Genomic DNA, 25,886 nt, shown 5'->3' with positions numbered 1-25,886 from the left:
ATAAGAAAATGAAACCATGAACTATTGTTCTCACACATTCTGGAAGCACACACATCCTGCTAATTGAGATATACATGCAAACAGCTACTGAGCCAGCACATTATGGGAAAGTAGTCCTCCAATCAGCACCTGCTATTCTTTGCCTGAAAGGTGCCAAGCTGGGTCATGCAGAGCCCTAACGGAAACCTTGTTTGTATGCAAGGATTAAGAGCGCTGCCTAATCAGCCGCTGAAGGTCTCCGCATTACACACCAAGAGCTCATTAAAAATGAGGAAAAAGCTTTGATATCTTATGGGCAGAAGTTAAGGCCTGAGGAGACCCTGTTTTCAGGTTGAGAGGCATCAGAGATCAGAGAAGGGAGGACTGTCAGGATTTGGGAGATCAAGTGTTATTAAGTCAATAGTGAACGGTGAGCTGTAGACACATGGAACACTTCCAAATGGAAGCCAGCGGAGAACCTACAATGGCCATCCTAACCGTTAACATATATTAATCAATATTAATGTATTTTTGGTCATTTTGAATCCAAGACATAGCGTGACCAGCAAACTACATTTGAGCATTTTATATCTCAAACTATTATGATATATATATAGATATATACATATATAGCTATATATGATTGTCAAAAAAAAAAATATATATATATATAAAAAGTCATACACACACCCACACAATACTTGAATTACCTTAAATAATCATTCTCAATCATGTAATTTTTAATTAGTCAACATAACGTAAATCATTATATTATTTTATGCTTTATGATAGTGACACAGACAAAGGTATGGGAGAGAGAGGGTTGGTACAAGCTCTACCCGGTGAGTCATCGGGACGCCCCCTAAATCATTCTTCATGCATTTTTCAACAAGCCGTTGAGTAGCAATTATGTCGGAAGCATAAAAAAATAAATATTTGCCCTCTTCCTTTTCATTCTGAAAGGTGTCAGACAGAACGAGATCAAATCAACCACATTGAACCAACAACACTCAAAGATGCAGTTGGATTTACGTTATACAAAACGGTTAGACTTAGAAAAAGCTATTTACTGGAGTTAAAAAACAACATGCTATAATTTTTCTTTTCTTTTTTTCAATTTAAGCAGCATTAAGCTGTGAGTGGCACCAGGGAAGTATCCAGGAGTGTGTGTGTACTTGTTCTCCTGATGGTCCAAAACAGACATCTACTATACATAAATGTTTCTTATCCTAGCTAGAAAACGTTAAAATGTGTGGTTATGTTATCCTCCCATTGATATATTATACACCCATTACCCTCCCCCTTCTCCAGCCTACCACTCCAAGTGGTAGGCTGCATTAGCAGTTTAATCTTAAATCTCGAAGCAGCTACACCATGTTGCAGTCAGTTTACGGCCCATCAGAATGATTTCAACAGGTGATGCTGAGTGTTCCTCCAAGCCGCATCACAAAAAGTGCAAGAATGTTGTGTCAATCAAGACTGAGTTAAAGATTTGTGTTGGCAGTAGAAATGGCTGGCAAGCAGTCAGATAACAGTTGACTGGAATTGGTCTGATGCTGTCTTCCTGTTTGTTTGTTTTTATTACGAACGGGCTACGTAGTCACTGCCGACGTACATGAAACAGAACCGTAAATTTTGTCTCTTCCATTTGCAAATGATAAATTGCAGTTCCTTTCTTACAGTTAAAAACATTTCTATGGTTATACATTTTGCAGAAGTCCACCAAAAATGTAGTAACATTGCAGTTTTTATGATTATGCATTCTCAAATGCATAATGAAAAAAAAAAGAAAATCTGTTTCACAGGCTGCACCATTTACAAACCCACTAACGTTTCTAATACAGATGACACATTGGATCAATCTAAGAAATTATTTATGTACACAGATCATTAACAGACTCAATAGTGTTGAGTAAAAGCCACAGAACTGTTAACTATAGGAACTCCATTACTATGCAATACCTTTTAACCATTTACAAAGGCTTGAAAACAATATTGAATATGAATAACAATTAAAAGAAAGTGTTAAAAACATAGATATCCTGGGGACATCATGATGTTACATTTTAGTTAAAAAAATAGTTTGGAGCTGAAAATGGTCCAGAAAACCCTTATATTGTCTCGGTTGGTGCTTATGGAAATTCCTTCCCGTAGACAATTGTTTTCTCCCTCATTTTTACCAGCACTGAATTTTTTTAGTTTAGATTCATCTGTTCCAAATGTATCCCCATTACCAGCCTTAATAAGTTGTGTATTCAATAAAAACAGAAAACTTTTTACCAAATATTGACCGACTTCAATAACACAAGAAAAATCTGAAATGTTAAATATTTCTGATACATTGCACATTGCACATTGTTTCTAAAATAATTACACAAGGGCCAGGTATCAGCAAAGAGTATCGCCGACATTTAGGTGTAATCCATTATTTTCTTTACATTATTGCTTATACTACCTCAAACCCATTTGTCATTTGATTAATCAGGCTTAGGATAAATTACAGGTTTACTTCACGTGTGATACGATCACTACATATATCCATACGTGACAGTGGTGGTGGTTCAATTAAACAGTTGCTTTGGCCCTATGAAATATTCGATGAATGCGTCAAAAAACAGATTACAGATTATCGGGGTTAGTATTCTGACACAATCACACCAAAGTGACGAGTGTTCTTCCAAAATCTCCACAGCTAAAGACGGGGTCACGAGTGACGACTACACATCCACGCGCACGGACTGCTAGAGGCCGCGGGGAGGGGAGGGGCACTCCTCTAGACGGAATCACCGTCAGGACAAAACGACCTAGGAGGCTCGGGACCAGAGTAGACCAGGAGCTTGTGCGTGCGCCCCCCCCCCCCCCCCCCCCAATCAGACGTTCAGCCCACCGGTCCCCAAGAGCCGGGCGGTGTCGTCTTCGGTGGGCTGCGCGACCTCCCCGGCGCCCTCGCCCTCCGAGTCTGAGCTCTCCTCGGGGGAGTAGTAGCCGTGGTAGCCCCCCAGCAGTGGGGAGTCACAGCGGGGGGACGGCGCCAGGCACTGGGCGGTGGTCACGGTGACCGTGGCGCAGTAGGAGCTGGCCAGGCTGCCGGACGGGGAGCCGGGGTTGGAGGGCCGGAGCAGCGGCGTGCGCTCCGAGTCGCCTTCGGCGCCGCCGCCGCCCTCGGGGTCCCGGCGCCGGGCGGTCACCACCACCTCCTCCTCCTCCTCCTCCTCCTCCTCGGATTCGGACTCGGGGTGGTCCGGGTGGGGCCGGGTGACGCGCTGCTTGCACACGGGGCAGGTCTTCTTGCTCTGCGTGAGCCATGGATCCACACACTTGGAGTGGTAGGCTGGGGGAGGGGGAGGAGGGTGGGTGCGTATCAATGGGAGAGGGACGGATGTCTCTGAACCTACTTAGCGTTATGCACCCAGGGCTGTGCAAGCAGAAAAATAATAATCATGTCCATAAAATTTGAGACAACCTTTCAGTGTTGTCATAAGGACTTCTCAAAAATTGGTCGTTCCAAAAAATACGAATAACTATCACAAAATAGACAATTTAATAACGCAATAGTCAAACCAACTGTGCTTTTTTGCAAAAATTATAAACACCGTAGAACATGCAAAGCACAGTGAATAAGTGAATTACCATGAGAACACGGCAATACCCTCAGCTTATCTCCGTCTTCGTAGTCATCCAGACAGATTGCACAAACATCGTAGTCATCACCTAAAGAAGATCACAGATCAAATACATTATATGTAAAATATCTTCACTCTGTTTTAACCAAGTCATCAATGGTAATGCAACTCTGCCATGTAACATATCACACATACAAGGCAGATTTGAATTGAAAGAAGCATGCTCAGTCCAATCCAAACTGTAAAACATAATCCTAAATAACGTGGCGCTAAGAACAGAGAATGGCCCTTGAACCATGTTTATGTTTATAAGTAAAGATACTGTAGATGGACACCAAAAAACATGAATATAATGTAAAAAAAACAAACGTGTGTGTGTGTGTGTGTGTGTGTGTGTGTGTGTGTGTGTGTGTGTGTGTGTGTGTGTGTGTGTGTGTGTGTGTGTGTGTGTGTGTGTGTGTGTGTGTGTGTGTGTGTTTTTCCATAGAACAGGCGACGGAAAAATCAGGGACTACTCCAAGGCCAATGTATCTTGTGGGTATATCACCTGGAAATTACAATAGTTATTTCTAGGAATTTCCAGGAAATGTCCAGCAATTCTCCCAGGAATAAGCAGAATAATCAATAGCCGTGTATAAGCATGCGGATGACCTGGTTGAGGCCAAAAGGTTACCTTTTCTAAACTTGTGGATTGGAAGGCGCTTCAGTTGCTCCTTGGACAGGCGATTCCTCCTCAAACGTTTTCTGTACTGCACACAGCGTACAACCTGATTAAATTAGTCAGAAGAAAGAAAAGATTAATACAGGACAGTTTACCTATTTGATCATAGCAAAAGAAAAAAATATCTTTGATAAAGATTCATTGAATTCATCTATATTATATAGTTTCGCTTGAATTATTGAAATGAAGTACAACCACCACAATATTATAATTTATTGAGATGCACGTGTATAAATATTTCTCACTACATTTTGAAGGAAAAATCTATTAACTCAATGGTGAGGTGTACCCTCCAGAACAACCCGCAAGGCCATTGAAAATCATCACCATGGTAACACAACAGGGCCACATACCATGACGAGGCCCATAACCAGCATGATGAGGCCCACCACTCCCGTGAAGGGGATGAGATAGTACACAAGCGGGAAAGCCACCTCCAGCTTCAGAATCACATAAGCCCTGGGAACACGAGCAGCAACACATCACACAGGGTTACCACAGGTTGAGATATTTAAGGGCATGTCAACCGGATTTGCCTGCTGTGGCAAATCCAAGCTTTGTCTAATAAATAATAATAATACATTTAATTTAGAGGCGCCTTTCAAGACACCCAAGGTCACCTTACAGAGCATATAGTCATCATTCAAAACTATGTAAAACAGACTAGGAATAAAAGGAAAACAGAGGTTAAACATGAAGAATAATAATAATTAATAACACTCAAAGACGCCTAAAGTGAAGTGGGGACCTCACTAACCACTAACTAATGTGTTGTGATAATTAAATAATCTTAAATCATGGATTTAATAATAATACAATTTAAAAAAAAGGAAATAAAAAGGTTTCAAACAGGCCCTCATGGGCCTATGTACTTACCCTTCATTTGGAATTATATGTTCCCGGAGAACTTGGGAGGCATAGTAGCTGGTGAACACTGCGGGGATGTCGATCTCCTCCGCGATGGTTTCTACAGGCAGATCAGAGTAGAGACTGCCATCGACAATATACACAACCTGACTGGAAGAAGACTTCTTAATGTATATGTCTATTTCTTATGTGTATTTGCATTTACTGACTTTACCGCTTAACTTTTATTGGGTGTCAAGCAACTATGTTGCGAGACAACCTATTGTTTTTCAATTTATTTTTGTATTTTTATGGTTCACAATAATGACTAGTAAATTGTGACAGAGACAATTATTCAGATCATTAAGAACACTTTGAATCTGTTGAAGCCAAGCGGTGGTCGCAGATCCCCTCCAGGCCAACTTGGTTCCCTCTTGGTTCTAAAGGCCAGTTTGGTGGGAGCCCACTAGGGGAAAGAGGCCCAATGAATGAAATACATTTGCTAGGGAAGGCCTCACCATTGCTGGCGTTCATATTGAGCAGGACGTCCGAGTTCATGTTGTGGATGATGACAGCACTATAGCCAGCCTGCTGGGCATGAAGGACCTAGGAACAAAATCATAGACTTATTATTTTACTGTACTTGTGTACCGAGCGGCCATCTTGGTTATGTAAAAATAAACTAAAAAAATGTTGGTCACACACACACACACACACACACACACACACACACACACACACACACACACACACACACACACACACACACACACACACACACACACACACACACACACACACACACACACACACACACACACACACACACACACACACACGCTGTCTGATTTAAATTTGAAGCAATGACTGACCTTTATGTCAAAGTTACATTCATAACGTTTGATCAGAACTATGAACTTAGTGAGGTTGGCATTTCCTTGCGGGGGCAATGGGGCTGGCTCTATTGCTGAACAGGCATTCATTGGACGAGACGCCACCAACACACCCTGATGGACAGAAGGAAACACATTAGCATTATGAGGGGATCGGAACAATCGTTTGGCTCTGATCATGCTTCTCTTCTTCTTTCGTACCCTTAGACCCTGTTGGGGGAGCTCGGAGCCGAACAACGCCGGCAGGTCCTCGAACAACGATGCGCTCATATTCACATAATGCTATAATATATCGGAGAAGGAAGGAATAAGGAGACATTTTTGTGGATTAGAATAAAATGGAATAAATCCATTAATCCCAGATTGGAAATGTGGTTATCCAGTACAGGAGAGTAATAACAATTAAAAAGAAATACATTTAATAAAAGAACATGCGGAAAATATATATCCATATCCAAGCAATATGAGTAATAAATGCTAGGTTATTGTATATGCTACATCATACACTATTGATTATGCATGCAAGGGAAAGGACTCACTGCGTAGATGTAGGCGTGCGTAGGTGAGGGTGTCAATGTGCAGCAAAGAGCCAGACAAAGGCCCAGCCGAGCGCCGATGTCCCACACCCCAGAATCCACCATTCTGCCTTCCCAAAGGTGCTACCGAACTGTGGGAAATCATGGAAGAAAAAGAAGCACATGTAGATTTTGTACGCAGATACCATACCATGACATTGTAACACTACTCTAAGATCATCCCCCCACATGAGGCGTGCATCTATTTTACAAAACGTGATTATTTATCCTGAGTATTATCACATTTTCAGTGCCTGTGGGAACCTAATTGTGACCTTCACTTCCTGTTCCCGGTTCTGGATCTTATCGGTTTATTGGGGCGGCAACACGTGAAATTTAAACAACACATCTGAATAGCTGATATGCATGTCGAGTCTTGGTTGATGGTAAAAACAACATCAAAACCACTTATTAACGAGACTACACAGCGTGTGTTGGGGTCCTGTTCCAGATGATATCAGTGGCTAGTAAGGTCCTGTTGCATGCCCCCCTTAGCGATAAACCACAGCGAAACAACCCGTTAATCACACTGTTTCAGATACAAATGAGACATGAACTGTATTTCGAAGTACAACTTTGAAACCAGAGGATGTGGATTATAGTTAACGTTAGCTAAGGCTCATCTAGCAAGGAGCCGAGGAACACACAACCCGAACCCAACCGAATGGTCACATCGTCACATTTGGATAAATACACGTCAACTTATAAAAACACTGATTGATTAAAGAGAACGCCGTCCTTTAGTTGGCATACCTTAAATTTGCGTCGCGTTAACTTTGTTGTGGTTGTTGTTGTTTCTTCTTCTAGTTCTTCCTTGTTTGCGTGATGTGTTTTGGTGTTGCGGGTCGTGTTAATACAACACCCTACTGCCCCTGCTGGTCCGGAGCAGAACAGCTGCCATATTTTTTATTTAACCTTTATTTATTCAGGGTAGGCCATTGAGAGCACGCTCTCTTTTTCATCGACGCCCCGATAACAAGATACAAATAAAAAGAGAAGTACAAATGTGCAATAGATATAAACAGTAGGTCAACCAAACAGAACAACATTTCAATACATATAAATACACAAATACAATGGGACAATTAAGAATCCTATTTAAAACACGAGCAAACCTTATTTAACACGACTTCAATAATCCCCTAACCTCGATTGAGATACACATGCTTGTGTGATTACCCTAGATGATCAACAGGAGTGGCTGCTGGGGTTTATTACCTTTATTATGATGGTTACTCCCACTCACCATTCTTGCCTTTGTATGAACTACCCACAATGCAAATGGTTTCCCTTTAAAGGAGACATGTTATGCCAAGGCTAATCACACTCACACCTGGTGGTATCATATGTCCCCTTTAAACATTCTATGGTAAGAACGTGCATATTGTTTAATTGTAGTCACCGTTTTATCATTACGGCAGTGGTTGTATCCTTTTTTATTTACATATATCCTCTGTGATAACTCTATGATAATACATTTTACTAATGAACAAAACAATTATACAAAAACAATGTGTGGCAATGTTGAGCCAAATAGCCGTAACCAAATCAGTTCCCTACAGCATCCTGTTTTCAGGCCTAAAAGGGAGCAGGGCCTGAAAGCAGGATGCTGTTTTAGGGAACTGGGAACAATGACTCACTTGAAATCTGTTGAATAGGCCAGTTTGCTCTAAACATCAAAAATCCATCAATAAATATGGATATATTGTACTATGTAATTATGCCTTTTGCACAATTATTTAAATATGCCCATAACAGAGAAGTGTAATTAAATATCTCATCTGTTTTTAACCATAAATGAAGCCCTTATCTCAATGGGTTTGCATATGAAACCTGTACAATCCAGTTCTGGATGACCAACTCAAATATAGTGAGATCCTATTATGATAGCTTTGATTCTACTATGCGTATCACTAATTGTTGTGGAAATATTAATTCTAGCTATAATATACAATTCAATACAAATTATATGAACCTTGATAATATAATAACTAGTCAATTTAAAAGGAATTTTATACATTCTCCTTGGACCTATACCCCCCCCCCCCCCCCCCCTCTATCTGAGTGGTGTTAAGATAGTTGGCATCTGCATCGCCACTGGAGCCACAAAGTCTGATACTGAGGCCAATCGTCTTCTTGATTGTGTAGAATCCTTTAACTGTCTTGCTTTACGACCTGCAGACATGTCCACTTCACCCATAGTGTTGCGATTTAACTTGGCCTGACTGACTTCAGCCATGACCAATCCTAAACTCCCCACGATGGTCACTCCCACTCACCATTTTTGCCTTTGTATTAACTACCCACAATGCAAATGGTTTCCCTGTAAAGGAGACATATTATACCACCAAGTGTGAGTGTGATTAGCCTTACAAGCTGTTTCGAAAATCTGCCCCATATGACATCACTAGAGGGCGTGTCCACCTAGATCTGTGCTGGTTGGATGAGCAACGTTTACTTCAGTCCACTGGTTAGGTTGGTAGACTGATTTATCCAGCACAGATCAAGGTGGACACGCCCACTAGAGATATGGGGCAGATTTTCGAAACGGCTTGTAAGGCTAATCACACTCACACCTGGTGGTATAATATGTCTCCTTTAAGAATCTTGTTCGCCCATTGTCTCACTGAATACTCTTGGTCACTATGCTGCCTGTATCTTCCCATGATCATGCTCTAAAATTAAATCCAATATTTTGCTGCTGACTGAAGTGTCCTAAAAATAAGCTATTCTTCATCAATAATTTATATGCATCATTGCATTCTGCATTCTGGCGTGCGGTAAAACTCACTCTGATACAATTCATTTGGGACACCTTTAGTTTGTTGGACATTACATGTGCGGTGTAAAAATCAAATAAAACCGTTTCAAGCAGATCAAAACACTTTAATCAAACACTTCAACGTGCAAAGAGTTCAAGATGTAAATTCTACAAGAAAAGGCTTGCATAGATTTAAAATGTGATGTAAGATAAGTCCATTGCTTCGCAGAGTGTGGATGTAAATATCCAGCCCTCCGGTCCAAGATGGTGTCATTGCAGAGTCCTCATGACAGTCTCAATGTGCTCTTAAAAGAAATGAGACACACAGCACCTGACAAAAAAACAAGATGAGCAAAAAGAAAAACCCAAACAAGCAATGCGATTTTCTTAAAAAAAAAAAAAAAAACAGGAAAGGCATCCATTTGTGAAATTAAAAAATTATTATATATCTTTTCTAAAAAAAAAAAGTTGAATACTTACTGGAATTCTTTCCCACAGCCCAGAGGCCCGAAGAACATTTCTGTCGATAGACAGACTTTCCTACAAACTCCACTCAGAGTGGGGCAGGACCAGGGGAAGGCTGCTGCCTCATTCTCAACAACTGGAGGGACAACCGGGACGGAGGGTTATTGGTCTGTCTGTTTCTTTCTTTCACTCCATATTTCTTTCAATCTGTATTTTGTTCTTTCCCACCCTCCACAGGAATTAAACCCTTTCCAAAAAACGCATGAATTCGTTTGAGCAGAAGACCGATGGCCTTACCATAGCTAAGTGCGGCTGCATTGAACTAAACAACGCTTCGCTCAGTACATAGCTACAATTCCATGGCACAGCTGGTCAGTTTCCTTGGTATCCATGATAACCTTTTTTTTGTTTTTTACAGCATAAAACACAATACATCCCAGACACTAACACAACACAAGAGACTCAAAAGAAGATAATCAGGACAATACAACTCAAGAATACAGAATCAGTATCAAGACTCACAACCATCACTTACAATTCAGTGCCAAGACCGCCAAGAGAAGCAAAACCCAGACTCGGTGGCAAGACATCCTTAAACAGCACTGTTACCTCGAAGCAGTAGTGTATTCAAATGAAGGCTCCTTACATTTTCAGCTTTATCTATGTCTCGGGGAGGCATGTGTGGTTAAAAGCGCACAAGAGCCCCTATTCTATTTTTATTATAGAATTATGGCAAGCCTTGAAAGAACGTGCTGTACTTAATCACATTTAGGATAATTAGAAATCCAAAGACCTTGTGACATTTGGTTGTCATGGGACAGGAGGAGGATTCTTGTCAAAGAGACAGAAAAACACATTTCCCACTCCTAATTTAAAACTCATGTTCCTCGTAAGGTATTTCAATGTGAGCGAGAGTACAGCTGTTTTGTCAAAATAAATTATATCTGTTGGTTATCACTCAATAACTCACTCACTCAATTCTAATAAAGTATATGAATCAATGTTAAGGATAAGTATATAAGGTTATATCAATCACGTTTTTTAGTTGTTACACAGAGCTGCGCAAAATATACATTTATAAGATAACATCACCTAATATGTTACTATATTATTTATTTTCAGTTTCTGCGATCATCATAATGAAGTCATGTTATGATATGACATTATATGAAAAACAAACATTCAGTCAATTAAAATTATGGAAACTTCAGGCTCTCGAAGACGAAGTCTATAGGGAACAAAATGGGTCATTAAGTCCATTTTGTGTTTCCAATCTCTGGGGAAGGCCATTAATGTAACAGTGAGGCCAAAATGAAGTCTTGCTGGTTACCCGATAGAGTTAATGGAGGGGAGGTGAGAGGTGAACAGTAATCTGTGTCTCACTCACGGGACGCCGCTGATGCAACACGACTGAGAATCTGTCAAGGCAACAACAAAGAACAACAATAACCTGTAATGGAATATTAAATTAGTGTTCAAATGTTTAAGTAAAAAAGCATTTAGTATTTGATCCAATCTCTTGACATTATTTGAATGTTGGATTAACCATTCATAACAGACACACACACAACATTATTAGCTTCCATGTTGTTTTTAATAACATCTGTTTAAGGGAGAGAAAACAAGGCCAAATACGTGTCACATAATTCAATTTCATTGTAACAGAAGTTATCTACAGCATCTTATTACAATGATACAATATTGTCACGCAAGAGAGCAACAGAAGGAAGGGACTTCAAAGCAGCTGAAAGGCAGTAAACATGAAAAGAAATACAACATACGTTGTTTAAGACCTAATAAAGACTGGCCTAATTCCTTAATGAACAATAACATACTGTGTGTGTGTGTGTGTGTGTGTGTGTGTGTGTGTGTGTGTGTGTGTGTGTGTGTGTGTGTGTGTGTGTGTGTGTGTGTGTGTGTGTGTGTGTGTGAATATTCGGCCTACATGTTTCCTTTCTACTTGATACTTTTGCCAAATTCTATTTTCTGCCTTATGTGTATACTGAAGCAGTCAAGATTATCCCAAATAAGCATAGCAGGCAATGTTTATAATAGACAAAGCCTCCTAGCACTCTGCACTTTCTATGCACTCGGTTTCAGACAAGTCCCTTCAATAAATGTACTTTGATCAAACCAGGTTTGCCTTATACATACATTAATAATACAATGAAAAAAAATAATAAAGGTGAAATGTGCAGAAGTTTATGGCATCAAGTGCAAAAGGGTTTGCAGAAATGGAATAAAATATTCTTCAGTATGTTTTAATTAGACAATCCCATGAGAATAATAATCATTGGGTTTAAGATCCCTTGATATGATGCATCTGCATGATACCTTATATCTAAGGGTCCTCAGCATGGAGCCCAGTGCACTATATTAGCTCTGAATGAACAAACGACTCGAGACAGAACCATTTTCTATAAATCCCTACCACAATGCAGAACTGTTTCTTATGACACCGATAGTACAGATTTTAACTATAGGTTACAATAGATTTATCTATCAATGAACCTGATTGATACTTGGATACACTTTAGTCCACGATGACATCATTTAGGAACAGTCCTTCTTTGGTAAGGGGGGGGGGGGGGGGGGGGTGATATTCAAACGAGTTTGCAATCTGCATCCTCACCGCTAGATGCCACTACATCCTACACATTGCACCGTAAACATCAGAAGCCTGGATACATATATAGGCCTACATGCAATGGATGCGAGATAAGGGAAGAGGTCATAATCGTTTTAAATCCTGATTATTTTGATTACTTCCAACAGAAAACAATTGTAGGAGTAGAAGGGCATCACAATTAAAGATTAGACAGAAAAACTGCGATACAATCATTGTTCTATTGCTCATCGTTCACGGTAGCGAAAGGGGATAGCAGGTGGCCACAAAACTGTTATATGCCATTACCGCAATAATAGGAAACTAAATAGGACCATATGTACTACGCATGAAATATTCTTTGAACAGTCACTTGGGGACATTTTGTGGGTCTATGAGTTTACCAAATGCAACAATGAATTCCAGTTACCTTTGCACCAAATGAAGGAATGGAATAAACACACTTATTTTTAAGCACTTAAAAGAAACCTTTTTATTTTTTTATTTATATTATTTATTTATATTTATATATACTTTTTTCCTTATAAATAAACTTGTACTTGGACATAAGCATGTCAACAGTTGTCTTTTTTCTTTATTTTCTCTTGACCTTTGGGGAGCTGCTGTCCAGAAAGGCTTGAGTATCTGTCCTCAGTCCCCTGAAAGCAATTAAAAGCAAGATGATGATAAGTTAAGGCCCGAGTGGGCAAAGAGAAATTATCAGGAGGGCAAAGGACAAAATGACCTCCTCTCTGTCTGATGCAACTTTGATGAAGCATGGGCTCTCATAAACATGGTACACAGTCCATATGCAATTTATTTTAAAATTATAACAAAGGAAATAATTATGTGCAATATATATATATATATGTGTATATATATATATATATATATATATATATATATTTGTAAAAAACGGTGTAAGAAAAGCCCACGTGGATATTTGTGTTAAACATTGACTATATCTAATGTTAAAATTAATTTGATTAATAAACAACAATATTGTATCTAATACCTTTTTTGTAAGCGAATAGTGCTGTCAAGCACATGCAATCAAGCAAATAATAGAAATGGCATTTCCATAATATGGAATGGCTTTCACAAGTTATATTCTTCAACATGTGACATCAGCCAAAACTGGTTATTGCACCTGATGCCAATTACTATTTCTCCTACTAGTGTTATTATTATAATTTATTTTTCTCTTTCTTATTGTTGTTTCTTTCTAATGACTTCTGTGTACCTTTGTATGGTGTCCTTGAGTGCAGAGAAAGGCAATTTATTATAATCATTATTATCATGTTTTATTGTTGCGACATAAACAAGAATATATATATTTAGAAAATGAATGTGTCTATTGCTGACCTACAATGCATCCCTTGTCCCCTATTGAATACGTTGTGTAGTATTTCAATGTGTTCTGTAGTATTTCACTGTTGCCTAGTATTTTCACTATGTTTTGAGAATATTTAACTGTGTGTGTTCGTATTTCACTGTGTTGTGAACTATTTAACTTCACTTGGACTTTTGTGGAAGAGATGACAGCCGATAAAGTTGTGTTTAATATGAGAGAATGTCTTTAACTTGCTGTTGCTTGTAGATAAGATCTTACTCAGCCTAATTGATCCCAGATCAGACAATCAGACATTAGATGAATCCCCATAGGAACAACTTATGCAATCAGTCATCAAACATAACCAGCCCCCTCCTGTTATTATCATGAGATCCCACTTTCACAAAGGAATACACATGTAATAAGACACAACTCAATACAAATACAAGTGCAATAGTCCATCTTTTGAGATTGGTGCTGGGGACTGCATCAGTCAAAGGTAAATTGTATGTCAATTTCTTTATCTTTCTAAATAAGTTCTGCATTCACAATGTGTAAACGGCTACGTTTTTATTTCCTCAGCTCCTGCACACATTTGTATCACCATGACAAACGTGTCTGAATTAGGCGTGACCACATTCACTATGGCCTCCTTCTCCGGCATGGAGAGCTTGAACTCTGTGTACTTTTGCCTTTTCTTCTTTCTGTACATCGTCATTATTGTGGAGAACACGTCGTTGATAGGGTTGATCGTGCTGCAGAAGAGCCTGCATGAGCCCATGTACCTGCTGGTGTGTAACCTGGCCGCTAACGGGCTGTACGGCAGCACGGCCCTGCTGCCCGCCATGCTGAAACACATCCTGTCGCGGTCTCACCAGGTGACCCTGTCCAGCTGCCTGCTGCAGGTCTTCACCGTGCACACCTACGCCATCGTTGAGTTCACCATCCTCGCAGCGATGAGCTACGACCGCTACGTGGCCATCTGCCGGCCACTGCACTACCACACCGCCATGCCCCTGAGCAAGGTGTACAAGATCATCACTCTGACCTGGCTGCTGCCGTTCGTGGCTTTCCTGGCCATGTTCTCCTTAACGCTCAACCTCCGCTTCTGTCAGCCCGTCATCGAGAGGTTATACTGTCTTAACTACTCGCTGGTTAGACTGTCCTGTTCAGACACGGGGTACATGAACGTCGTGGGCATAGTCACCGTGTTTTTGTACACGGTGCCACAGATAGTGCTTATCTTTTACACGTACGGGCACATTCTGAAGATCTGTGTTTTCTCATCTAGAGAGTCTCAGTCTAAAGCACTGCGGACCTGCACTCCCCACCTGTTGACCCTGGTTAACTACGCCATCGGCTGCTTCTTTGAAATAGCACAGAGTCGATTTGAGTTAAGTCATTTGACCTTTGAAAGTAGGAGCTTTATGTCTCTCTACTTTTTGATATTCCCCCCCATTCTTAATCCAGCCATATACGGCATGAGCATTCAGCGAATAAGGGCACCTGTTTTGAGGATATTCAATGGCAAGAGAAAGATCCCGGCAAAACCATAATCCAACTATGTTGTTTATAATGTAGATAGCTCACTTTACAGAATAATTACAGCATAAAGGATCTCCTAAAACTCTATATCAGTATTCATTTTGCCATTTAAAAAAAGCTTCCTTATGTCTATATCACTAAACAATACTGGATTTATTATAAGATATTATGTTCCCATGCATGTGGCAGTCGTATATGTTCAGAATCCTTCATAAATGTTGTTAAAAGCATGTTTACAAAATATGAACTGGAGTTATCATGTGTATTGTTGCTATTTTCCATCATTGAACTATGATGGTAGAATGGGACAGGCAAAGTAGCATGACAGGAGAGGCAGGAGCAGGAGAGAGAGAGAAAGATAGAGGGCGAGTATAATGTGTGCTTTATCATATTCTTCACAGCTTGATCACCAAAATCCACAAACCATGATTGTGGGCACACACAATTTCACGCAGTGCAGTTTTAAAATGTTTAAACGTTTGATAAAACTTTCAATAATAATTAAACTCGGAAACATGATATGCATGGTCTAAGCATCACCATCAAGTACATCATGGAACCTTTAAGAGTTGCTGAAAGTAGCCATTATAAATAACCAATTTACCTTAAATATTGTCATTTTGAAACCCCTTTTAGGTCCATAAAGAATGTGATTTAAATGTTTATACTAAACCGAATTTAAACGAATGAACCAACAATATGACTGATTTGAAATGCTGTCATGAAATATAGCAGGGCACGCTGGGACGTAAATGTGATAACGATGGCTGTCACACTGCTATCTGCGTTAAACCATATCGTTTGTTAAGAAAAGTATAATAAATAACAAAGAGATGGCCCATTTTGTACTTTTATGTTATTCCTGTCAATTTGCATTATTTGGATTCCGCCCGTTTCAATGGAAAACGCACCCATTTAGAAAAAGCAACAGGCATGAAGCAAGACTTAGTTTTATTGAATACAAAAGTACGCTACGTACAATATAGCACACTGAACACTGTCAGTCCCACTTCAATGGCGTTGTATTCCACTTTAGCTTCACATGCATGCTCATACACTGAACATTATATAAATACAGTTATCCATCTCTCGAGGAGAGTACTTCTCGAAGTAAACCGTATAACAGTAAATAGTTATTAAAAAAACACAATGTAGAAGCTGGGTTAACACGGGTGGTATCCAGATCAGACATCTTCAGGACTGCAAAACCATTTACAAACATTCAAGTGGAAGGCATGCATACAAAAATAGACAGGTCAACTCTGATCATTGCTTTAGAATCGACAATATGGGCTTGTTATTGCCAGGGTTTATGTTTCAGTGCCACAATATTGGAGACTTCGATTTTTTTACTTGTTCAATTTCATCATTCATGGCAGAGTGTACAATCACTGAGGGGCAGCACTGGATTCACAACATCTGTACCCCAAAACAGGATGTACTCACTGCCATTGTATCACACGTAATATAAAATATATATATACCTAGCAACCTATATACATGAGGATCGGACATTATTGAAAATACACACATGCATAATGAACTCCTGAAAAATACAGTTGGTCTGTACAGCTGTGAGATCACCATCCCTAGAAACACTGTACAAAAGCTGAATCAAATCATTTCATTCACAGAAAAAGGGGGAACGGCCATGCAATTAAACCTTACAAAATAAAAGGCTTTTGAATTCAGATGGACACAAAGTGCTGATGTGCAAACGGCGACGTCTATCTTCTTCACTAATATCCAACGAGAGATCATCGCTTTCAATTTTTTGCATTGTGCGGAGAGGGGGGGGGGGGGGGGGGGGAGAGGGTGAGCGGGATGGAAGAGTCTCTTGCACGAGCGGGGGAGCCTGTCCATTGCCCTCAAGGCCTGTACTGAGGGACACCGCTGGAGCAGAGATGCAGAGGAAGGCTGGAAGAAACCTCTGGTCTCTGGGGGAGGATGGGGCAGCTGGCTCACCGACTGACTGGCTCACTGACATACTGACTGATTTACAGTTAGGCATGGTGACTTGTAGCTAGGCAGGTTGGCTTAGCGATGGACTAGTTTGCAGGTAGGCAGGGTGACTGGTAGCTATGCAGGGCGGCACACTGGCTGGCTGGTTTGCAGGTAGGCAGGGTAAAGCTGACTTACTGGTTTGCAGGTAGGCAGGGTGGCTGACTGGCTGGTTTGCAGGTAGGCAGGGTGACTGGTAGCTAGGCAGGGCGGCACACTGGCTGGCTGGTTTGCAGGGTGGCAGGGTGGCTGAGTGACTGATTTGCAGGTAGGCAGAATAAAGCATACTGATTGGTTTGCAGAGTGGCTGGCTGACTGATAGACTGGTTTGCAGGTAGGCAGGGTAAAGCTGACAGACTGGTTTGCAGGTAGGCAGGGTGACTGGTAGCTAGGCAGGGTGGAAAACTGACTGACTGGTTTGCAGGTAGGCAGGGGGACTGGTAGCTAGGCAGGGTGGAAAACTGACTGACTGGTTTGCAGGTAGGCAGGGGGACTGGTAGCTAGGCAAGGCGACAAACTGACTGACTGGTTTTCAGGTAGGCAGGGTAAAGCTGACTGACTGGTTTGCAGGTAGACAGGGTGGCTGACCGACTGGTTTGCAGGTGGTCAGGGTGGCTGACTTGTCTGCAGGTAGGCAAGGTAAAGCTGACTGACTGGTTTGCAGGTAGGCAAGGTCAAGCTGACTGACTGGTTTGCAGGTAGGTAGGCAGGGTGGCTGACTGGTTTGCAGGGCAGCTGATGGACTGAGGCACAGGTCAGTCAGTGGTGTGGGGAGGATTCATCCGCTCTATCCAAAGAATCCCAACGATGGATCTCTGGGCTGAGGACTCTACAAAGCAAACGTTCAAATCTGAACTTTAACCTTGTTTCTTTACCTTTTGCTCGACCTTGGTTTGTTGTGTCAAACAAGGTCTCGCGCAAAGAGAAGTCTCGCGATAGTTGAGTTGTTTGAGGAAAGGAATGGTTGAAACGTGGGTTAGAGCTGGAGAGAGGAGAGTCGGTTGTGTTGGACTACAGAAGTCATTGCTTAGTGTCATCTCAAAGATTGGGTGAAGGAGAATTGAGATTTCCGAGCGAGACTTCTTCTTGAGCAAGACTTGTGTGAACACAATAACAAACAGCCGGAGCAGTGAAGGGTAAAGAATAAAGTTGTATTTCTCTGTAGGGATCTGTTCCATAATGATGGAAGATAATCAGAACCGGTCAGTGTCCAAAACAAGTACATTAAAGGATGTAGGATCACAGGCTTAGTCGCCCTAAAGCCATGGTTTCCAATAGGCGGCCCGCGGGCCAAACCCGGCCCAGATTTATGGCCCACAAAATAATTACTGAGAAAAAATAAAGGAAAGGGGACCCCTGCCCTAAAAGATAACATTAAGGCAGCTTTCAGAGATTACAACTGCAGCGTTCTCGTTCGATACTTGACCAATTTAAAAAAATGTTGTCTGCATTATTCTCTTAGGCTCAAAATATTAAAAAAGGATGAAAAACCATGAAGTCGTCCTTTAATGACTGCAAATGGTCATTCATTTGACAGCACCTCTGCTAATATTAACTCATTTGCAGTGTGTACTATTTCAAACTATTTGAATAGTATGTTTGAATATATTTAACAAGAGAAATGCATCATTCATCGTTAACGTTAACGTTAAACTCAGCGAGGGGTTGTGAGCGGTACCTTCAGCGAGCTGTGCAGCACGCGGAGCCGGTGGAGCTTCTCGCTCAGCAGGGGGTCGTTGGTGCGCCGGACGAAGGAGCGCTTGTACTCCAGGCGCGCGCCAGGCCTGGGGTCGGCGCCGGGGGACACACTGGCCCGCTCCAGAGCCCGGTAGAGGTCCCCCAGAGAGTCGGCCTGCAGCCTGCGCTCCCGCTCCCCGTCTAGGCAGATACACCGGGCGGACATTTGGAAGGAGAAAAAGTTTATGATTAAAAACAAATTATTCAAAGTAGTCACCGTACACAAATTCATGGCTAAAATAACGGATAAAAATCAATATCCTCATCAATATACTATAATGGTCTGCCCAGGTTTTTCCAGTGATACTACAGATACGCCAATGAAACGCAATGCCATGTCAGTATGTCATTTTGTTAACTTAGTCCCCAGTAGAAACATCTATAACCATTGTCGGTGGGGGGTAGACGGCAAAGCCCTGAATGATTGTTAATAAATACTGCCCTCTAGCGGAACTCATCTTACATTGCGCTAAGACACTTTTGGCCAACGGTAAGGAATGGGATATCAATTAAACATGATTGCTTATTGCAATAATAAATCAATATCAATATCATAAAAAACTTTTATTTTGTTCTAATTTCTTGTTGTGTCAATTATAGCTGGTATGCATTTCAGGTCTGGAGCATAGAGCATTATATGTTTGCATTTTAATGCAACCTAAATGACTCAAACGTCAAAGCATCTGTACACGACATGTCTAACCAATATATAGGACGATGGATTCATAAATCAAACATCTGAATCAGTGATGATCATGTGAAATTCCAAGTGATAATAATGAGGAGTTCTGGAGCTCTTGAGTCAGGAATCCCTTGCACTAGGAATCTTTCCTTTACATTGGAGACACACAGTGAGAGACAATGCTTTGGGTCTGTCCTGGGAATCAGGCCACACGCATACACACACTCCATTCTGCTTTGAACCAGGAGCGGCAGGGAAAGTGAATGGCGGCGCAGCGGGCCAATGGGGACAGGGGGGTAATGGAAAAGGGTCCGCCTCCCTGGGGCTCAATGCTTTGACTTCATTCAAAGCTAATGTGTACTGAAAGGGCTCCTGCTCGCTCCACCGTCCAATCACAGAGCCCCGGGGCACGGTGACATCTTTATATATCGGGTGAGGACGAGAAAGAGCAGAAGAGAGAAAGGGGGGAGGAGAGAGAGACAGTGAGAGAACCCAACGGAGAGAGGGTGAGGGTTAGTTAAAAAGGGAGAAGAAGAGAGAGAAATAAAAATAAAAAGATAGATGCGAGAAGGAGCGAGAGAGAGAGAGAGAGAGAGAGAGAGAGAGAGAGAGAGAGAGAGAGAGAGAGAGAGAGAGAGAGAGAGAGAGAGAGAAGAGAGAGAGAGAGAGGGAGCGAGAGAGAGAGAGAGAGAGGGAGGGAGCGAGAGAGAGAGAGAGCGAGAGAGGGAGAGAGAGAAAGAGAGAGAGAGAGAGAGAGAGAGAGAGCCGGGGGCGAGGGGGGCTTGGGAGAGAAAGAGAGACATGGATAGAGAGAATCGGCGAGAGATAGATGGATAGAGAAAGAGATCCATTAATAGAGAGAGACAGATTGAGTGGGTTAGTAATGGGTGGGTCGAGAAAGAGGTGATCGAAACATTAACATGCCGAGCGATGGCAGGGCAGCGAAAGAGAGAAGGAGATAGAGAGCGAGATCAGTAGCTAGGGAGAGAAATGGTGAGCGGGCATAAGAGAAAGAGCTGCTGTGCTGCCCTGCTAAAGTGCTGTGAATGAGGACACTGGGACTCTCCCTCATTATCTAGGCCCCTTGTGAGGGGCCCTCGGGAGGGGCCCGGGGGGGGGCTGCTCCAGTGTAGCCAGGCAGAGACGGGACGGTCGCCACTTAACCGCGCACAACGCCGGGCTAGCTACACAGGCCATACGTATGGCGCGTATGCACCGCTAAGTGCACGTGCTGAATGCACACGGCCACACATTTGGTTGGTAGTAGTGATGGTGTGAAACAAACACGCTCACAGTGACGATCAGGACGTCCGTGCATGTTAAGTCAAAAGTGGGACAGTTGTGATCGAATTCAAATTCATATCATAACAGACAACAAACCCCAAAAACAAATGTAAACGGTCAACCCAGTTTTCTCTGCAACCATTTCTTTGATCGTGATCTAACCGGGAGGTTGCTAGTTCGATCCCCGGGCTCCTCCTAGCTGAGTGTCGAGGTGTCCCTGAGCATGTCGCCTCACCCTGACTGCTCCCGACGAGCGGGCCGTCGCCCTGCGTGGTCGACTCCGCCGTCGGTGTGCGTATGTGTGTACGAATGGTGTAAGCCGCTTTGGATAAAAGCAACCGCAAAACCCCCTAAATGTAAAAGTAGATCTTGAGCCATAAGAGCGCGGGTGTCCCTGTGGTTTTGATGGAGCATCAACCCATCGAGTGTGTGTGTGTGTGTGTGTGTGTGTGTGTGTGTGTGTGTGTGTGTGTGTGTGTGTGTGTGTGTGTGTGTGTGTGTGCTGGGCAGCTACCGACCTCCGTGGGCGGGGCGCTCCATCCTGTAGCCCCCCGGCTCCCCCCGCTCCGCCATGTTGCCCGCGGCCGCCAGGATAGCGTGCAGCCCGCTGTCCCGGGGCAGGGTGAAGCTGCGGTGCTTCCCGCCGCCGCCGCCGCCGCCGCCGCCCCCCTCCCCGTCCAGGGAGGGTCTCGGGGGGAGCCGGGCGGGGACGTAGCTCTCCAGCATCAGGGCGGTGCGGTGGGACGGCAGCGTGGACTGCCGGTCCGGCCGGGGGTGGCGGAGGTCGCCCGGGGAAACGCTGCCGTTGTTGTTGCTGAGGCTGCCTTCCTGGTAGTCCTGGGCGGAGGGGGGGAGGTAGTCCTGGGCGGAGGGGGGGAGGTAGTCCTCGTGGGCGGAGGAGGGGAGGTAGTCCTGGGCGGAGGAGGGGAGGTAGTCCTCGTGGGCGGAGGAGGGGAGGTAGTCCTGGGCGGAGGAGGGGAGGTAGTCCTGGGAGGAGGAGGGGAGGTAGTCCTGGGAGGAGGAGGGGCGGTAGTCCTGGGAGGAGGAGGGGCGGTAGTCCTCGTGGGAGGAGCGGGAGTGGAAGGTGTCAGAGGAGGAGCGATGGCTGTGTTTGGCCTCCATGTAAGGACTCGCCTACGTCCCGTCCGACGGTGGGCGGAGGTTTTTTTTTTTTTTTAAAAGGAAACAGAGTAAGTCGGCATGTACATCGGGCGCGTTATACATTAAGCATGCTTTATGTGCACTTAATCAAACACCCACCCACACACACACACACAATCAAATAATAACAGTGGCTCACTCAAACATACACACACACAATCGAAAACTTTCAGTGACTCATTCACACACACACACACACACACACACACACACACAATCGAACACTTTCAGTGGCTCACTCAAACGCGCACACACACACACACAATCAAACACACACAATCAAACACATACAGTGACTCACTCAAACACACACACACACACACACACAATCAAACACACACCATCAAACATCTTCACTCACTAATCACTGACACAAACACTCTCACACCCACACACACCCCCCCCCCCCCAACCCCATACACACACACACACACACACACACACACACACACACACACACACACACACACACACACACACCCCCCCAACCCCATACACACACACACACACACACACACACACACACACACACCCCCCCCCCCCCCCAACCCCATACACACACACACACACACACACACACACACACACACACACCCCCAACCCCATACACACACACACACACACACACACACACACACACACACACACACACACACACACACACACACAAAGACACACACAGACACACACACACACACACACAGACTGACCGAGGAGGGTCTGGGGTAGGTGTCGTAGGGGGGAGGTGGACTGTCCTGTTTAGGCACTGCGTTCAGCTCTGTGTCTTCATGGTCACTCTCACTCCAGTAGTCTGACAACAAGGAAACATTGGCATTAACAACGCCACAGAGAGGCACACATGTCTAGAATGAGACACATCTTTCAAGTTAATATATAGCAGACCCTTTAATGCACAGTACACAGCAGAGATACCTAACTATCAATAAGCAGTTATGGGTTAGGGGTTGAGTTTGAACCAAGATCCTTTGGTCAGGGAGTTAAACGAACGCCCTTTAAGTTGTTAGCCTACACAGACCAATTAGCCTACTTCTTCCCAGTAATAAAACTTGTGTCCAAGTGTTAAGAGTTGATTTTGTTAAACGGCCAGACTGGAAGATGATGCATACTTGACCCTGTTGGTTGCGTGGCATTTAGTCCAGACTTAAGCTGTACTTTCACTAGATCTAAAGCAAGGCGAAGAATCTGTAAACAACTTTGCGCCGCGATAAACACCTACTCGATCAGGCGACATGTCCACAGGATCTCTCAACACATCTCAGGGTCGGTTTAAAACGGTGCTTTGGGTGGGCGGTGGGAACAGTGTTACATTTAAATCATATTACTGAGAACCCATAGCACACGAACGCAGCCTCATATTTTAACCGCAAGTGGGACTGTAACTCGCACTATCATAGTGTGTGTGTGTGTGTGTGTGTGTGTGTGTGTGTGTGTGTGTGTGTGTGTGTGTGTGTGTGTGTGTGTATGTGTGTGTGTGTGTGTGTGTGTGTGTGTGTGTGTGTGTGTGTGTGTGTGTGTGTGTGTGTGTGTGTGTGTGTGTGTGTGTGTGTGTGCTTGGCCTCACCTTGGTCCTGGGGACTCTCTCCTGTTGCGGGGCAAAGCCAGCGGCGGCCATCGACAGACGGCTCAGCCACCTGCGGACCGACACAACCACAACACAACCGTCACACAACCACAACACGACCGACACACAACCACGACACACAACCACAACACGACCGTCACACAACCACAACACACAACCACAACACGACCGTCACACAACCACAAAACAACCACAACACAACCGTCACACAACCACAAAACAACCGTCACACAACCACAACACACAACCACAACACCACCATCACACAACCACAACACGACCGACACACAACCACAACACACAACCACAACACACAACCACAACACGACCGACACACAACCACAACACACAACCACAACACACAACCACAACACGACCGTCACACAACCACAACACAACCGTCACACAGCCACAACACACAACCAAAACATGACCATCACACAACCACAACACAAAACCACAACCGTCACACAGCCACAACACACAACCACAACACACAACCGCAACAGACAGCCACAACACGATCGTCACACAACAACAACCCACAACCACAACACGACCGTCACACAACCACAACACGCAACCACAACACGACCGTCACACAACCACAAAACGCACAACCACAACACGACCGTCCGTCACAGACCCGACCGTGACCCACAGACTGACCCCGCACTGACGCCTCACCCCCACGCTCACACCTCACATCTATTCTATACACCCTCCCCCCCCGTCACAACCACTTAACATTAACCTCTCTCACCACCCGCAAGCACGCACACAGACAAACACACACACACACACACACACACACACCGAACCTACCGGACCATGTCATCAACGTTTTCTGCAGCAAAGTAGAAGCTCTTGATTCGGGGATGGCAGGCCTTGAAGGCACTGGAGGTGGATGCGCAGAGAGCGGCGTCATGGAGAGGAGCAACACATGGAGGAACATTGCATCAGGAGCAGAGGGGGCTGTTTGTTGATCTGCTAATTGTGATCCATGTGGCATCGTCGTTAGTTCAAATTAGAATGAATTCCACGAACACTGATGAGGAGATTTTACTTTAATTTCTCTCGCTCATATTAGAAGGAAAATCCAAAAACCATACCCGAGTATTAGCATGCCCTCACAAACCGGTTGTTATCCCGAGACATGTTTAGAAAGTGCGTCTCATTTTTTATTGGAAATTGGTATGAATAACTAGAATGTGAATACAAAGCAGAACGGAGGAAGGCAATGGGACTAAAATGAATATAAACGCAATTATGTTTCGAATGTATAATTGCCTAGCTGACAGCTACAGCACCAATTGCTATGATTATCACAATATTATTAGTGACACGCAACACAATCCAAATCACAAGAGTAATAACAGTCTGCACCATTTAATGATTAAATTTCAATGGCTTGCTATGTCAGTGCACTTGTACACTTGAAATGTCTTTCATTGGAATATAAAATATAGTTATATATTTATAAAGCCACATATTTGGTAACGTTGGCAATACAAATGTGCTGATATTCGACATAAATAGCACAATTTGCAGTCGTTGTATAATACACTGCTAACAGGATCCTTATTCCACCTGGCTCTGAGGGAGCAACGACGTGTAACGTGTAACACTCACAACTTCTTTCTGCATTCGGTGGCACGGTCGATCTTAAACTCGGGGAGACTCACGAAGCCTTCCGCCTTCTCGTCCTGCGACACGAAAAGGTAACAAAACACTGATCAACCACTAAACTCATTCTCGTCTACTTTCCCTCCTTCCATTCCGGACACAACCCTGGTGGCCCTGTTCGCCCAGCGCGCTCACCTCCTCGTTCCGGTACCAGTACAGGCAGCTGCCCTTCAGAATGAACCAGTACTTCTTCCACCTCTGGGAGAAGTAGGTCTTGGCGTCCTTCTTTTTCCACAGCCAGCCCTCGCACTCGCCCTGGCCCAGGTCCTTGCAGGAGATGCGTCTCTTACTGACCAGGGACATGGGTTCTCGGGCACGGAGAGGACTGGAAAGGAGGTCAGAACAACCCATACGTGGTGTCGTCTCAATGCGGGGCCTTTGTAGTA

At 43.5% G+C, this 25,886-nt stretch overlaps 3 protein-coding genes across 3 annotated transcripts in view; 1 reads left to right on the top strand and 2 right to left on the bottom strand.

Moving 5' to 3' along the window:
* Nucleotides 1-698: 698 nt before the first annotated feature.
* Nucleotides 699-7,551, bottom strand: rnf167 (ring finger protein 167). The gene is made up of 10 exons (XM_060056590.1): nucleotides 7,391-7,551; nucleotides 6,602-6,729; nucleotides 6,264-6,344; nucleotides 6,042-6,176; nucleotides 5,688-5,775; nucleotides 5,200-5,290; nucleotides 4,677-4,782; nucleotides 4,276-4,369; nucleotides 3,610-3,690; nucleotides 699-3,310 (listed from the first exon to the last, which is right to left on the bottom strand). Exons 2-10 carry the CDS (start codon nucleotides 6,701-6,703, stop codon nucleotides 2,850-2,852), a joined length of 1,239 nt encoding a protein of 412 aa, XP_059912573.1. The 5' UTR covers nucleotides 6,704-6,729; nucleotides 7,391-7,551; the 3' UTR covers nucleotides 699-2,849.
* Nucleotides 7,552-14,204: 6,653 nt separating this feature from the next.
* On the top strand, nucleotides 14,205-16,134 carry LOC132461484 (olfactory receptor 52K1-like). The gene is made up of 2 exons (XM_060056604.1): nucleotides 14,205-14,300; nucleotides 14,384-16,134. The coding sequence occupies exon 2, from the start codon at nucleotides 14,407-14,409 to the stop codon at nucleotides 15,355-15,357; it is 951 nt and encodes a 316-aa protein (XP_059912587.1). The 5' UTR covers nucleotides 14,205-14,300; nucleotides 14,384-14,406; the 3' UTR covers nucleotides 15,358-16,134.
* Nucleotides 16,135-16,280: 146 nt separating this feature from the next.
* The window catches only part of LOC132461180 (connector enhancer of kinase suppressor of ras 2-like), a 17,242-nt gene continuing 7,636 nt past the window's right edge, over nucleotides 16,281-25,886 (bottom strand). The window contains 9 exon segments of the mRNA XM_060056224.1: nucleotides 16,281-18,176; nucleotides 19,026-19,225; nucleotides 21,569-22,184; nucleotides 22,922-23,022; nucleotides 23,794-23,805; nucleotides 23,808-23,863; nucleotides 24,640-24,711; nucleotides 25,447-25,520; nucleotides 25,636-25,878. Of these exon segments, the coding sequence (XP_059912207.1) occupies nucleotides 18,135-18,176; nucleotides 19,026-19,225; nucleotides 21,569-22,184; nucleotides 22,922-23,022; nucleotides 23,794-23,805; nucleotides 23,808-23,863; nucleotides 24,640-24,711; nucleotides 25,447-25,520; nucleotides 25,636-25,878 (1,416 nt within the window). The 3' untranslated portion in view covers nucleotides 16,281-18,134.

The sequence above is a fragment of the Gadus macrocephalus genome, chromosome 7 (assembly GCF_031168955.1).
Source record: "Gadus macrocephalus chromosome 7, ASM3116895v1".
NCBI lineage: Eukaryota > Metazoa > Chordata > Actinopteri > Gadiformes > Gadidae > Gadus > Gadus macrocephalus.
This window is presented reverse-complemented; position numbering and strand designations above follow the sequence as displayed.